Source organism: Homalodisca vitripennis, chromosome 4 (assembly GCF_021130785.1).
Source record: "Homalodisca vitripennis isolate AUS2020 chromosome 4, UT_GWSS_2.1, whole genome shotgun sequence".
Classification (NCBI taxonomy): domain Eukaryota; kingdom Metazoa; phylum Arthropoda; class Insecta; order Hemiptera; family Cicadellidae; genus Homalodisca; species Homalodisca vitripennis.
Genome location: NC_060210.1, coordinates 93266083 through 93282730, shown reverse-complemented (window position 1 = coordinate 93282730; position 16648 = coordinate 93266083). Strand labels below are relative to the sequence as shown.

At 34.4% G+C, this 16648-nt stretch overlaps 1 protein-coding gene across 7 annotated transcripts in view; it reads left to right on the top strand.

The window, feature by feature from the left end:
* Positions 1-16648, top strand: part of LOC124359773 (paired box protein Pax-5) — a 181550-nt gene that overhangs the window by 91628 nt on the left and 73274 nt on the right. For 4 of the 7 annotated variants that reach the window (XM_046812788.1, XM_046812794.1, XM_046812787.1 and 1 more), the window contains exon 4: positions 1890-1907. The exons of 2 other annotated variants lie outside the window; for them this stretch is intronic. In XM_046812788.1, coding sequence (XP_046668744.1) covers positions 1890-1907 — 18 coding nt within the window. Of the gene's footprint in view, positions 1-1889; positions 1908-12562; positions 13080-16648 lie in introns of those variants that run through there. One more of the 7 variants, XM_046812792.1, reaches the window with a different exon arrangement.

Here is a 16648-nt window from a genome sequence, read left to right as displayed (position 1 = left end):
TCATACCCTCCCCTCACCCACCCCCCTCCCGGTGACGTGATTAGGCGACAACACACTATATCACACGCTTCTTGGTCGGGATTTGTTCTGGGAGAAGCAGAAGTGTTGATGTGCCTCTCATTTGCCACCACATTTTCGTTGTAAACTTTAGTCTTATTTCTTTCCACGAGGCCTAATACATATGTCGGTTTCAAAGAAAGATTGTGGATTTCATGCTTAGATGGTCAAGAAGGATTTTGAATATAGGGGTAATTGTACTTCCGCCTATGTAACACAACAAACTAACAATTAAAAAACTATTCATCTTTTACGAGCTAAAACTAAGGTGATAAATCTACAATTCTGCAGTTTCATACCAAGCAATTGCAATTGCATCTTTATTTCTGCAATACTTTACAATGTTAGTAAAATATTGCATCTTTTTTAACGTTTTTGTCGTTATTTGATATAATTGTTATTTCACATTCTTTAAACGGTAGATCTTACAGGTAAAATAATTTAACGTTCTAATCGGGCTATTACCTGAATTCAGAATGAGTTATGCAATGTGTTCTCGTATTTGTTATGTATTGCGACTGCTGCACACATCTGCTGTATAGGGAAAATCTTATTTTAAAACACATTTGGGTTCCATTAATAAATGTTCCCATTTGTCAAACCCTAGGAAATAATTATGATTTACAAAAGCAGCACATCCTTGCTTATCCGCGCGAGACCTGCCTACAAGATCTATTTCAAATACTAATGCCTCCAGTCAACCTCAACGCCGATTGATTCATACATTTTATTTTTAGAATTACCGGAATGGATCGGTGCCTAACTTGTCAAGTGTGACGCCTCGACGAATGTTGAAGTCAAAGTATTGAAATGCAGTAATCGAGTGGTACTTTGCTGAGTTGAAAGCAATGAGGCAGGAATCAATTTAAAGTAATTGCTCAGGCCGTCACGGTCCGCGCCACCGTCGCGCCACCATGTTGATGTTGACGTTACTTGTATTTGTCACCTGGCAGCCGCTTACAATTTACTTAAATGACAACTTAACGTCAATACAAAACCCCTCCCCCATTTATTGACTCGTACAAACACGAGGTTTAGTAATGGAGGTCTCCTCTAAGGACACGTGCACGATTTAGGGCTGCTATCAGCATAATGACAAGAAGTAGGGACGATGTCTTTGTCTGTTTATTTTATAAAGTAATTCTTGAAAAACATCTCTATTTGAACTTACGATTGATTTTTATGGAGACCTCAATAAACAGTTATAATTAATGTTAGATGAATTGTGTTAGTAAAGTATAAAAGAAATGTTTTTAAGTTTAAAAAATTCATTTTACATCAAAATTTATAAAAACCACAATCTCATCAACTGCTTTAGTTTATCCTAAGGTAACGGTGAAAGATATCCAAAAAAATCTTTTGAAATCCTTCTATGAAGCTGCTTTAGAGCATTTATAAAATATTGAAAAGGAATTGACCTGTTAATGTATCTGTACAATACGTTTTGCACGTTATATTACAGTTTTAAATAACACTTAAATTCAGACACTGTTTAAAAACTTAAAGCTACTTTTACAACGACCAACGTTTATGTAATTGAATTTGTCCATCAAAATACATAAAATACTTCTCATGTATTTTAAAATCAATCTTTTAAAGATTAACTATATTGAATTATTGCTCTCTATCAGAAATACTTTATATTTATCATATGATCAAACAATATAATACTATTTCAAATATTATATATTTGGTCCTGACTATTTATTAATAAACATATTTTATGTTCTCTTGTTGTTTCTGTAATTGTTATATTATTCTGTTATTCGTTTATATGGCTGTGTCAACAATATACAAAGGAACTGTTATTAACACTTTGATTTTTATTTCAGAATTCAACGACGGCTCAGGTAATATACGCATCTTTATTCAATACTTAGTTCTATGCTGTAAATATTATTATATATCGTCCAAATGTGTCCAGAATTCAACTAAAAACTGTTGTTGAATTGGCTCAATAAAGCAGGTTGTGTAGTATATTTTGAATCTTCAATTCACACACGCATTGCTAACTTTAACTGTATGAGAAATTAATATTAACAAGCTCATGATCAAAGTGCAAATATAACCAAATAAACTTTAATTACAGTTTGATTGTTTTCTTGCAACACACTATATATGCTGGATCATACAAATCCATATTGAATCAGACCATTTTTAATTTTTAGTAATTACCACGGATGCCCACATTAAAGAATAAGATTACAAAAGTCGAATCCTACAAGTTTTATAAATACTTCACAATTTATTTTATACCTCGAAAATGTCAAAGTAATTATGCCGAATCATTCTAATTTTAATTAGTTTTTTATTAATTTATTATTCAACAATAAATATGACCTTCTGCTCATTGTCAAGTGTCAACTTCAGTAGACGGAGTAAAATATTAAATTGGATCTCAAAGGACAAAATCATAATGAACGGGATAGTTACACTTTTTAAGTTATAAATACAAAATATTCTAAGCCATCAAGAGTGTATTAATAACTACAACCTATTAAAATTGGTTATCTGGTCAACACCACGATGAAACATCTCTAACATAATTGCAGTCTTAAAATATTTCATAAAATATTTTTCAAATTCACCGTGAATTTGGAATGTCCTCAAATATTAAATGTGTTAGCAGTGTTTGTTAATCGAAAATCTATATGATACTCCTGACACTAGCCACGTAAGTCTAAGACTAAGAGGTTATTTTTTATTGAAACTGACATGTTAGTGGTGCTCTTTTTGAAATGCAAATTTGTGATATACCAAAATAGATATTTAAATGCGCTAAGTGCCTGAAAAGTGTTAGTTCAACAATATCATTAAAATAATTGGCTGACTGTTAGCGAAGCACATCTCTCGAGGGGATGAAGAAATTCATTTCTGTCCGTCCTACTGCCAGTCTACTATTCGCACGATATCTCGAAAATGAACTGTCATATAGGCTTGAAATATTGCATGATGTTCTGTTACTATGTAGGCAACACTTAGTTCGATAAAGATGCATGACTTTTCATGGTACTTGGCTGAGCATTAGCAAATAATTTACATTGATTTTATGTGTAACTATGATGTCGACTAGAAAATAGTAGAATAAATAAGGTGTAAACACACTGTGTGTTATCATATGGGAGTTCAAAATGTGACATAACACCACGTGTTGCCTAATTAGCCCAACACATTTAACATCATGTTATGGTAATTTGGTTAGTAGAATTTTATTATTAAAACACTGATATAGAACTCCCAATTTAATTAGCAAAAGTCTGAATGTGTCTTGTGGCAAGAAATCTCGAGAACATTTTCATCTGTAGACTGTAAATAATGCATTAAACTTCATTTTTAAATAGTCAAGAATAAGTTTTATGAGGTGCATATCTAAACCATGGAATTTAACTAAGGTGTCATTGAAGCTTATAACTCAGTTGGCTGACAAAAGTTCTGTTTTGTCTGCCAGGGAATATTAAATTTTCATTTTCTGTATGATTTTCTCTCTTTTGCTTGCCCCAGGACATAATTAGTCATGATTTTAAATTCTTGATATATCTAAGCGAAGCCTGCCTGTGACGCGACACATAATGTGGCATACTCCTACATTGTAGTTTTAAATCGTTAGATAGGGTTAGAAAGTTCTTCTCAGATGTAGCAAGCAGTCTTCTGAGGCTAACAAACTGTTTAGTACTCAATCTACTTCCAGTATCCACTAGTCAACTATAACCTCTCTTCCTGGAAGACGGTACTGCACGGCACGTACTTGCTGACCACGTGCGCTCAGCAGCCACTACGCCAACGGACTATTTAATTTACAACCCCACTCTTTCCCTCACCCTCCGGTGTTAACGAGCGCGAGCCGCACTAATGCGGTCGAGATTTGTGGTGTTCCCGGGAACCGCGACATCAAGGAGCAGAGCTCGCTACGCTCGGTGGAGGTGGCGTTGCGTGGGTGGTCTCAACATTGACGGATTTATGTGGTGTCGCCGAGTGCTTCACATTGACACCGACACATGCCACTAAACGGCTGCCATTGCTAACGGCTTGTACACCAGGTTTACTGTTGAGTGCGGCGAAGAGGGGAAATGTCAGTCTAAACTCATCTGTGTGGCAACAATGCGACTATTATTGTAGCCTCTCTGTTTTCCTCCACTTTGTCCACTTCTTGTAAGTGGTCTGCTATTCGCGGACCCTGCTAGTTAATGAATCATTACAGTAGCAGATAACTTTCTCACAATACTTTTTAGTTTAGATCCTATTGCCACCATTCTGTATTAACCGGATTTAGTAAACATTATCCCACATATGTGATATAATCTTGGAAAGTACGTATATATTGAAAGGCTGATTCTGTAATAATTTTAAAAAATTGATGAACCATTATGGATGTAGGGAAGTTTTACATTTTAATCTTAACGTGCTGACCTTGTCTCGAATATCGCTCCCCATAACTATTATAGTACATCACTTAACAATGCCCCTTTTTAATTTATAACCTAAAATTAATTTAGATATCTAACATTATAATTTTAGAGTTATATTTTTATACATAACGCTGTAGCTTATGTTATTTCGTAAATTTTAATCCCAAAATAAAGAATTAATAGTGAATCGAGTAAAATCATGGGATTAATCATACAATCCGTTTATTCGGTTATTTTATGTAATTTATAACATAATCTGGCTACTTAAGGTATGAATAACATTCCTTTAGGATGTATTTTTTAGAAGTGTAATTTGGTCCTTGCTTCTCAGTTGGAATTTTAACTATGTATAGATGAATTGTCCCAAATCCAAAACGCAAATCCAGTAGGGAAATTGAAGTTTTAGTGTGGCGTTGTCCTTATTGTCAACAACGGCCACAATACAACAATAGTGAAGTATAGGGAACTATATAAACCCATGTCATGATGTATTTCGGCATCTGCCACTGCGTTATAGATTGGATTATATCGAATCTAATCAAATCGTGAGGTTGTACGTGGAGAGATATAGGGAACCATATAAACCCATGTCATGATGTATTTCGGCATCTGCCACTGCGTTATAGATTGGATTATATCGAATCTAATCAAATCGTGAGGTTGTACGTGGAGAGATATAGGGAACTATATAAACCCATGTCATGATGTATTTCGGCATCTGCCACTGCGTTATAGATTGGATTATATCGAATCTAATCAAATCGTGAGGTTGTACGTGGAGAGATATAGGGAACTATATAAACCCATGTCATGATGTATTTCGGCATCTGCCACTGCGTTATAGATTGGATTATATCGAATCTAATCAAATCGTGAGGTTGTACGTGGAGAGATATAGGGAACTATATAAACCCATGTCATGATGTATTTCGGCATCTGCCACTGCGTTATAGATTGGATTATATCGAATCTAATCAAATCGTGAGGTTGTACGTGGAGAGATATAGGGAACTATATAAACCCATGTCATGATGTATTTCGGCATCTGCCACTGCGTTATAGATTGGATTATATCGAATCTAATCAAATCGTGAGGTTGTACGTGGAGAGGGAACTGTATAAACTCATGTTCAACAGCGTGTTTGATTGCTCAGTCAGTCTGTACGCAAACACACGGGAGGAGTCCCTCACGCTGCCCAGGTAGAGCAGGTGTTGTTGTGGCGTTAAATGCAGCTTGGGTCTCATGACATAGTCGAGTGGGGCCATTATATTCTCGCTCTCAGTTCATCAAAAGAAGCTATCATTGTCAAAGCCCCTGCCCGACCCTCCCTGGCTTTTGGGCCTCTTTCACACCCTCCGGGTGACTTCGGCGGCCCGCTCCCCGCCGCCCCTCGCCACTTCCCGCGGGTTGTTGACTCGTGGACAATAGCAGAGCTCTTAGTGATCCCTACAGCAATGATCCGATTCTGGCTCCTTAGTCGGGATTACATTGTAAACACGTGGTAACACTTTGGTAACTGAAGAGTTTCTCATCTCATTTAACTGCCCGTCCAGTCCGATACTTTGGTGTTTAGGGCTCGGTTGTCTTTCGAGCTCCAAGAGTATTTGTCACATAGTCAATTTCATATAAAACAAACATGATAACTCGTCATATCACTGCTAAAAATATAATTATTACAGAATATATAACATTCTGCTACTAGAGATGTGATTCAAATGTAAGCATAAACATTAAACGAAATCCTATTTCCCTTAAAACTCGTCTACTGCACATTTCAACTGTGTAAATAGAAAAGATTTATTCCTTTTCTAATTTAAATCACACCTTTAACTCTTCTTGTCTTACAACTACAAACCGTTTGTTGAATAATGTCAATCTTTAAATTGACATTTCTGTGGCGTTTGAAACTCAAATCAAGAACACTATGCTAGTTGCAACTGCACAATAACGTCGCAAACCTAATACAGAACGTTGTTTTCTTTGAATTAAAAAAACTATGGAAATTGCATATTATAGAAAGTATTCTCTGTGCCTTTAAATTACCCAACTTTATTAAATCTCAAAGAACTCTTTTTCCAAATTTTGTTTTTAAAATTACAATTTTTAATTTTTAATGGATTTTTATCGTGAACTCCGTGTAGTCTATTGACGTAGGCCATGTCTTTTTACAGTGATCTTACAGAACGATCGCTATTCAACAAATAGCCACATAATATTATAATATTACAAACCTGGCTCTAAAATTACTATTAGACTTAATTTCAGAAATTTGCTTGTTCCGGTTCCAAAACCAAATTTAACTGTGTTCAACAAATATTTTACTGTAAATGCTCTAAGATTTTTTATTTTGAATTACGTCAAAATATAACACCTAACAACATTCAATCACTTTTAAAGTAAAGAAATTATATTATTTTCATTGGATTATTGTGAGTACTTTCTAAATATTGTTAATGAAACAATGTAGTCTAGTATGAAATTATATTTTTAGGTATTTTGATTACCTTTTATATGTTTTTTATTGGTGGTTTTATACTGTTTGGTTAATTTGATTGTATTAATCTCTTGTGATTTTTGTTTCATATTGTGAAATAAAATCTTTTTGAAATGAAATTAAAAAAATTAAATGAATATACACTATTCGAGTCCAGGAAATAGGTACTACATTCAATGACACTTGTCTCATAATGGAATATACTCTTTCGTAGCGGAACAGAGAACGGGCATGTAGTCATTAACCGAGTGGATATTGTATTACAGTATTGCCGCAATGAAGATCTCGCGAGGTGGATGTGTGTGAATGTATGAATGGGCAGTGACTATAGCGGCAGCCGGCCAAGTGTGAGAGCGGAGCGAGCTGGGTGTCATGTGACAGGTGTCCAGACCGCAGCTCCACTAGGTGAGAGTCTCCAGCAGTCCAGGCTCTCAGCGCTCTGGAGGAAGCTGCGGCTGGAGTTCCGGCATTGATCTGGAGTGTCCAAAAAGCCACCAGCAACCTGCCTACGTAATTCGCGGACTTGCAAGATTCCATAACTTCTAATAAACAACTAAAACATAAGTCAATGCGTTCCTCACACTTGGTGTTCTACTTACTACGCTATTACAGAAAATTAATTTACATAAAAAATATATTAACTTAATTTTTTCTTAGTCTTGCAACGAAATCCAGAAAATGTGTTATACAAATCTGCAAAACTAAAAACATGGTAATTTAAGTAACTTAACACAAAATGTCACAATAATTGCATTTAAAAAACAAATAAACTATGAAATTCATATAATACACAATTACATCCTGTTTTGCATTTCCACAAACTCGGAAATGTACGTATCTTGATAAAAATTGCTTGATGGTTTTTGATTGCTAAGAAATTGGTTTATTGGTCCAGTCAATGATGTTATTAAAGTGCAAATAATACATTTCAAATAAGGCTATTCAAGGAGATTTACTACATTTATACTTACGCAACATTTCTTTCCTTCATTTTCTTACGTAAAACATTAATATTCTGTCTAGAAGATCCTGATATATTACGGACCCTCCCCGAACTAAGTGCCCTCGCACGCGTACGCACGCGCCTAATGGTCGGACTGCCCTCTGAATCATTGACTGTGTTTCCGATGTACATTGTTAATCGTCATCTAATTCAGTTTATAATAATTCTTAGTATATATCAGACTCAGTAAATGTTTTTGTCTGGTTACAAATATTGTACAAGCGGAAGTCCCAGTTACCGAGCTACTAAAAACGATCGGGCGTGCGTTTAAATTGTGATTTTAATTTTCTTTTAAGAATACCAGTTTTACTCACTTAGAGAGGGGTTCACTGTAAAGTACAATATATTTGGAACATATATCATTATGGTCTATTGTGAGAGTACCACAAGAGGTAACATGTAGGTACCTATTGAATCATTTATAATAATACTATTACCATTTTGTTTTCATATCCTTCGATCACGACCCTCAATCTTCAAATTTCAAAAGTGTACATAATTTACGACATTTTTAACCTTCTGAAGATGAAATTATAATATTTGTAAAACCTTAAACCTTAAAATATGTAACCTAACTCATAAAGTTCTAAAATAATTGTTATATGTCCACCAATTTATTTTCAGATTGCTTAATGGATTCTTACTATAACGTTTTCCAAAGTGCTTTATTTAAAATTTATTTGCTTAGAATGAATCCTTTAGAGGACAATAAACCTTACTGTGAACAATATACCATAAACGCATTCATCCAGTCGGACTAACTGTTGACTTCTCTCTCACTCCTGAACATGTCTGACCTTTATCGCAAGTCAATGACAATTAATGGCAACCTTTCTGGATACAGGTTATAAAGATTGTATATCCAATCAAACCTCTAAACAGCTACATTTACAGTTACAAGTACAGTTGGCCATTGATAAATGTTTGTGGAATTTCGAAATGTAACTGAAATATTGAGAATGCTCCAAAAATATGACACGAAATAGAATTTAGAACAAAACAATTGAGCAACGATTATACGAGTAGAACCTCTGACAAGTTTACTACGTCCGAGTGGATAAAGCCTCCATAAGAAACGCCAATATCGCAGACTTATATGATCCAGAACGTCCCTCAGCAATGCTTTCGCAGCATTGGTTGTATCAGTTTTGAAACCAATACGTAGAAACCATACATCCTTAGAGATTTGTCAATGTACTCTGTAAACTAAGGACTGCAACAGCTGCAATAACAGTTCGATTACGTGCTTTAAATTACCTGTAAAAGCGTTGTTATCTTACGTGCATCATCGTTAACTACAGTCATATCAATTACGTGATGTTCAACCAGAATGCGACTCAACTATTATGTCTCGAAGTGATTACTTTAATAAATTATAATAGGTTGAAATGTGTTTGCTTTTTTAGTAATGTATGCAATTTATAAATTACCCGTTTTATTGCTATTTTTTAGAGTACTGCGTACAGTTTTCAGTGTAAACAGGATTTAAAAAACAGTCGATTTACAAAGTCTCGTGATCGCTACTTAAATAGAGTTAATCAGTGAACTCAATCTAACCGAAATAAAACGTTTCCTTTATCAGCGAAGCTTCCACTTAACACTACATCTAATTGGGGCCATCCCACTGGCCAACTACATCCGAATTATAATACACGATAATTAAAATTTACGAAAAAGCCAGAAAATATTTTGTGAGTTAAGAATATTTATAGTGTTTGAGTGTGAAAAATCGGCCACACAGTGACAACCCAAAAGCAATTTAGTTGATCATGTAGGTTCGTCTAATTGTCAGGTACCAACCCCAAATGTATGGACTAAATATTTTTTCGTACGAAAAGTTCAAACAGGAACATTTTGACTTATATTTTCCTGTACGACGTATTAACTTGTAGGGCTGTATAAAAACGAATCTACAGACACTACTGCTAGTCTCAGAAGCAAGACCTGAATGAACAGGAAGCTCATTTCGCGCATCTACTCCAACCCCATTCGGAAACTTAGAGGCCGTCCAAAAGATTTTCCTCTGCACAGCCTCGACCTCACATCTGTGGTACCACGGACTCTCTTGCATACTTAAGATGGCTTTGAACCAAGGACTATGAACAAACACATCAGACGAGAACCTTTGTGGTTAAGAGTTTTCCGTTCCGATTTCCCCCAACCGAATACGCTCGGAATTGTGACACGACCGACCAAACCTGATCTGACTGAGTGACGGCCGGTTGAGCGAGGTGAGCTGTGTGAAGGGATGGAGCCGTGGGCCTCACTGTCGCAGACATACAATCCAAGGTTATGTCAGCAGTATCGGTTTCTGGGAGATTGCCTGCAGCGGCTTCCCGCCTTCGTGTCCCCGCCTAGCTTAGCCTCGACAGCGCGGTCACTACTTTTAGAGGTCCACTTTCCACACACCCAAAAAGTCAAGTTAGAAAGCCAAAAGAAAGTTAAGCTGTTATCTTTTCTAAAGACTTCTTCCTGGCGAATACTCTGAATATGTTCATAACATTTGCATAATAATGCACATTTGATTTCACGATGCAGTGTTATTTCCGATAAATGATACATAGACCCCTCTCTTTTGATAAACATGTATCGCATTACAAATTATATCTTATACTGAACTGGGTGACTTTATCTTGATCGACAATGTTTATAACAACTAAAAGTGCTTTCGAGTGTAATAAATGTATTTATAATCTTTCACTTGAAAAATCTTATATCAGTACGAATTAATTAGCAAGAAGTCGAGTATACAATATTGAAGTGTTGTCGGAATTCATTAACTGAACAGTTTTTACTTCTTTATGTACAAATTTCTTTATTATTCCTAATTAGAGCTAAGAACAATATTCTAGTTAGAAAAGTAAAGAGGTTGATAGCAGTTACAAGTGACCATCGGTGTAAAAGGAGTTGGAAGTTTATACTACTTGATCACTATATTGCCGATAGTTACTGGAAGAACATGTTATTCCAAATCCAAACTTGTGTTAAGCTTCTATTTTCGGTTTAGGAACAAAACACAAAATTGTTACTTAGTTCTTGAAAAATACACACCCTAACCATAGGGAAGTTATTTTCAGGTAACCTATGAATTTTGTGCCATTGAAGTGGTACAACAGTGTCGTGAATGGTAACACCATTTAATGTACCGTTTTTACAAGAATTACGCTCAGAGCTAGGTGAAGTACCAGTGAGGTACTAAAGTCTGACACGCTCCCGCTGAGCAATGTTTAGGCGTATGTATGTAATAGGCTGTCTGTGCTCCGCCGATGTACCGCCACCCCAGTGTCTGTAGTGTAGGACTGTGTCGGGACCGCTTGTGCCGCTCCCCTCACCCCTACCGTAGGGTGATAGGGTGGCCCCGCCCCCTCTCCCGACCAATCACAGCCGGAGGGTTGTCGTTGTCGCGTAACGGCCTTTTGTTTCCAGAGTTATGATTTTCATTTTCTTCCCTTTTTATGCTTGTTTAATTTATGTCAACTGTTAACTTCAAGTGGCCGTGTGTGCCATGGTTACCGCCGCTTTGCCGGCTACCCGATATGGAACTGCTTTCCGTGTCTGTTGATACACAAATATAACAAACAGAAAAATAAACAGAACATTCTTAGTGTCGGAGATTTAAACTTAGCATTTGTCAAGCAGGAAAACATAAAATTAACATATTTACAGTTTCCGATGAATTTAAATGTGTAAATTGTTTTTATTACACTATTAAAACATTTATCGTACAGTTTGTTTTATTAAAACGTTAAACATGATAGATGTTACAAAACATACAATGCGTCATAAATGTGTGATTTTTTTTATAACCGTACGCTTAAAGATACCAAATGTTCGGTCGCCAAACATTTTATAACTACTACTGTACACTAAGAGTAGCGTACTTTGTCGGGATATAAGCCAACTTAATAACACCAAAATCGTTAGATTACTCTAAAGTAATAATATTTTTAATATCACACGTACAACAAATTGTAGTGACGTAGGTGATGAAGGAATGAAAATATAACCTATTTGTAGCAACCAACTATAGTTTGCCAACAATGTCAAGTAATAATTAGACGCTCTTGAGTTTTTTAGGGTTGAATTTTTTTCAGTGGTAGGCATTTTGCAAATAATATTTTAAATCGAATTTTCAAAGAAAGAAAGTTATATGGACTATTGGTTGTGAACCACACAAATGTACAACTCGACACTAGAAATGAGGTAAAAGTAGTGAGGGAAGTGTGGTAGAGGAACAGATACAAGGGTGTAATCGTATGAAGGATGATCACTCAGATGTAGTCCCGTAGAAGGTAAGCACGGCGATGGTGATGGGAGGGGAGGGTGGAGGAGCAAGTTTCACAGGGGAACCTCGCCACTCAAGATTTTTCGGTTCATCTTCTTTTGCGGTTACTGCTTATATGCTGGTTGAATCCTTGCTTTTCACATCCGTACCCCCCCCTCACGGCGCCCCGCGGGCCGACGCTATTTTCCACCCCGCCCGCCCCCCACCACGGTGACACCACACTCACACATACACACACACTCATTCACTCACTGTCCAACTCTGCCACCCTCCCCCCGCCCATCCCTCTCTCTCTCGCACCCCGTCCGGCGCTCCACGGTACAGTCGCTTTCTGTAGGTCGTTCCGGCAGAACGGATCGGTAAGCGCGAACGGTAATTGTCAAATTCGGAATCACGGTCGCTGCCCCGGGCGACTAATCGAGTCCAAAAATATTTCCGTCCTCCCGCGATCGGCGTTCGGCTCCTACTGTGATAACAAATTATTTAATTTTTTAAGACACTTTTAAATTTATTTTTAATTTTGTGAATTTCCTTTTCTGATTTTAATTTTTTTTTCTCTATACATTTTTTTGAAACTAAGTTTGCAAATCATAATTTCAAAAGTGGCCTCCTGCCTATCTTCATGAAATCCTGCAAGAGGCCCAAGATCAAGTTGAAGTCGACTCTGTACCTGAGTGTGCTGTGTGTAAGTGTCGCGATGCCCAGACTGTGAAGTAGGTGCCCCAACTTCAAGCTGGATCCCGCAAACTTCGGTCTGTTCTCTCTGAGGTCTCCCGCCATGGATCTCTCCACGGCCTACCGCTACAATCAGAACATGATGGAATACTACACATGTAAGTCGTCAGTGCCGACAATATCATCGTCGCTACTCTTCTTTGTAACTATACCAAACTATGTACTCCGCATGAACATAACAGTTTTCTATCGATTGCGAGGTCACAGTGATACATGATTGTTCTCTGATATTTCACCAAAAGTATAATGCATGTATATCTATTTGCGGAAGTGTAATTAGTTTTATTTCCATAAAAGAAAAGTCTGCATTTTCCTCGGATCAAATATTTCCCATTAAATGTTATAAACCTTTCTCAAAATCGTTATTTTCTTTGCTTATTAGGAATAGAAATGCTTTAGGGTTTGGTTCCTAAAATACCTTAAATTCAACATTTTTATTTTTAAGTAAGTAACAAATCAAACGTATGGAGATGAACACTCAATTGTACCGTAAACCGGCATTATTAAACATATTATTAACTAGAATACATACGCTACAGTGTGAAAATTTTTTTTTCTCATTTAGCAGTGGTACATTTAATGGGATTTATAAGTTTAATAAAATTGCTAAAATAACATTTAAAATTATTGCATTACTAGGTTCTTTAATGACGTAACGATGGCGAAACCGATGTTCAATCTGTTTTTGAAGATATCACACAAAACAGAACTAAGTACGAAAATTTTTAATTAAATCAATTATCCGTTAAGAAAGCATCATTATACGAATTGGCAACTCGGTGTAAATGTAAACAAACTGTTTTGTTGCTATCCATTTCCATACAATTACGTATTGTTTTATCTATTTTGTTTCTACTTAGTATAACGGTAATAGTTTTATTAATTTAATAAAACTTAATTAATTAATTTAACTTTGTTTACTAGTATTTTAATTCCGTTTTTCCTTGTTACCTTTATCGTAAGATATAAGCCCTATGTTTATTTATTTTTAATAATTATCTTAACATAAATTCTTTGTTATAAAAAGCTTGGCAAATAAAAATCAAACAACGTTCTTCGATCCATTCAAAGACATATAAATTCAATCTAGTATCAGTCCAAGAAAAAGAAAATATCCAGCAATATAATAATTGAAATAACATGCAGTGGACTAATAGTATAAAAAACTAAAACTATGGCACTAAATGTTTAAGAGTAAACAACAGTTAAAGTAAATATAACAAAAAATATAGCAACAAATCAATCAAATGTATACTAGCAGGCTATTAATCAAAAATAAATAAATAAAGATAGAATTATAATAAACATAGTGTACAAACCAGAGGAGTACGATAATAATGTCAGTAATATTCATAAATTGGTAACAGTTAAAATAAAATATAAAAACGCGCATTACAAAATTGCGATAAAATTATACCATTAACACGTATACTTTAGATTTATAAATAGTTTGATAATAGACAGTTATTTTGTAATTGGTTTCATTATTAACAAATTGTAAGAAAAGGAAAGTACACAACACTTGATTTATGACTTCTTAAATTTTAAAATTAAAAGTTTCTTCCGCTGGATTTCGAAATAGATTTGTTATCTCGTGTTTGAGTGAAGGATTTGTTAGTATGTTTTTTTAACTAATGCTTTTAGTTCACGTATTTTATACAAAAACCATTCGCACGTTATGTTGAATATGAATAGTTCAATCTGAAAACGGAACTGACCATTTTAAATCAGAAACTTTACCTGTGAACGCTGATAGTTGATTTCTATTCTAAAACAAATGTATTTTTAAGTCTTCGCAAATAAATCTTAGGTTTTATAAATGAGGAAAGTTATTTTAAACACGCCATAAGTTTATAGGCACAATGACTCATCATGATTTAGTCAAAAACCCTAATAAAAAACGGGTTTTTTATTTATCCATTCTAACTGTATCCTCTTTCAATTCTACAGTGAACTGCGTGTTATAGGGCTCAGCTTTTAAGTTAAATTTAACAGTTTTTTGTTATTGTTTTTAAACACAACTATGAACACTAAATATTTAGAAACGTGATGTTATTACCCAATAACAATGTTTTACGGTTGAATATATTCATATTATAAGTGAATTTCTTGAACAAAAACTGCTAATGGATGCAGGATTATTTTAAAATACGGCTATTACAATATTTTTTATACCAGGGATGGCAAAACTAATCAAAACATGTTCATCTTTTATACCCAAAACAATATTACTGGTATATACTTTCAAGGGACGGTTACACAAAAACTCAGGTATAGCATCATTTGAAAACCTGCACCAATTAATTAATAAAAAACTAGAAAAACTGCTTAAACGATTAACCGGTATCGCCTGCTCTTCTGAATCTAATCAAAGACTAAAACCGCAAACTAAGTGGTGAAATGATAAATAACTAGTACATTAAAATGAAATATATATTTAAAAGCACGCAATTAATATTATAAGCTGTATCTATTTTTGTATTTTGTTTTAAATGTGCACAAACCTGTTTTTGACAGTTAAAAAATGGATACCATAAAACCTGTCATAAATAGCTTATTTCGAGCGATATTACTACTTTTTTTAGAACGATATTTGAAACATTTATTTCTTTGGCTGTTATTTAAATTTAAATGTACAGTATAAGATCTACTGCTATAAACGAAATAATAATAATAATACAACTTTACAGTTTTGTTTTGAAATATAAAGAATCAAACGTACATGACATATATATTCAGATAGTTATTTGTAGTCGTAATGAAAATATAATCAATATTGTTCTTGTAAATGGAGTAGACCTACTTTAAATTCAATGCGTTGTAAAGTATTATTAAAATTGTTATAAAAACTAATCTATGATTGATTAAAATCGCTAAAATGTATAATTATAAACTTTAACTATAATTATAATCTTGTAAACGTTAACTGCCCTGAGTTCAACAATTGGTTTTCTTTACTTCGTGGATATGAAACTAAATTTTACGGTTAATCTACTTTATTAATTTAGGTTATTTTTTCCGGACATTTTCTCTTACGTAGGGTGCCTCAAATATATTGTATTAAAATATTATATGGAATTGGTATATTTAAAAAAAGTATATTTTTGTTTAAATTTATAACAGTGCATCATGCTGTATGCCATCATAATTTGTTCATCACGTAAAATAATCATACTATTCTTTTTAAACTGACTTTATAACTTAGTTGCTAATGTGTTTCAATTTATGCTGTTACATCATTCATGATATTAAACTAATTTAAGTTTAAAATGTAGGGCAAATTTGGGTTTCCACAAATTTGTTGCTTGTATGGAAAGGTTGTTGGTTTTTTCCCAGAGCAATGCTCCATTATTGTATAAGTTGTTCTTCATTGAAACCAATTTTTCATCTTTCTATTGTAGATTAAACTGGTGATAAACCTAACAATAAATCTGAATTAATCTTTTATTTGCAAATAATAATAGTAATGGAACAAATAAAACTACGTGTATTAATTTCTTCAATTACATTTAACAAATCTATTTTAATATTGTAGGTGTGGCTTATATTTTATCAACAATTCTTATGCTATTCACATCTTTATATATTATTTATGGAAGAGCTTAATTCCTATGATTTATATAAAGTCGTTAATTTTAACGTTTGCTTAAATTTTTAATTTAAGTTT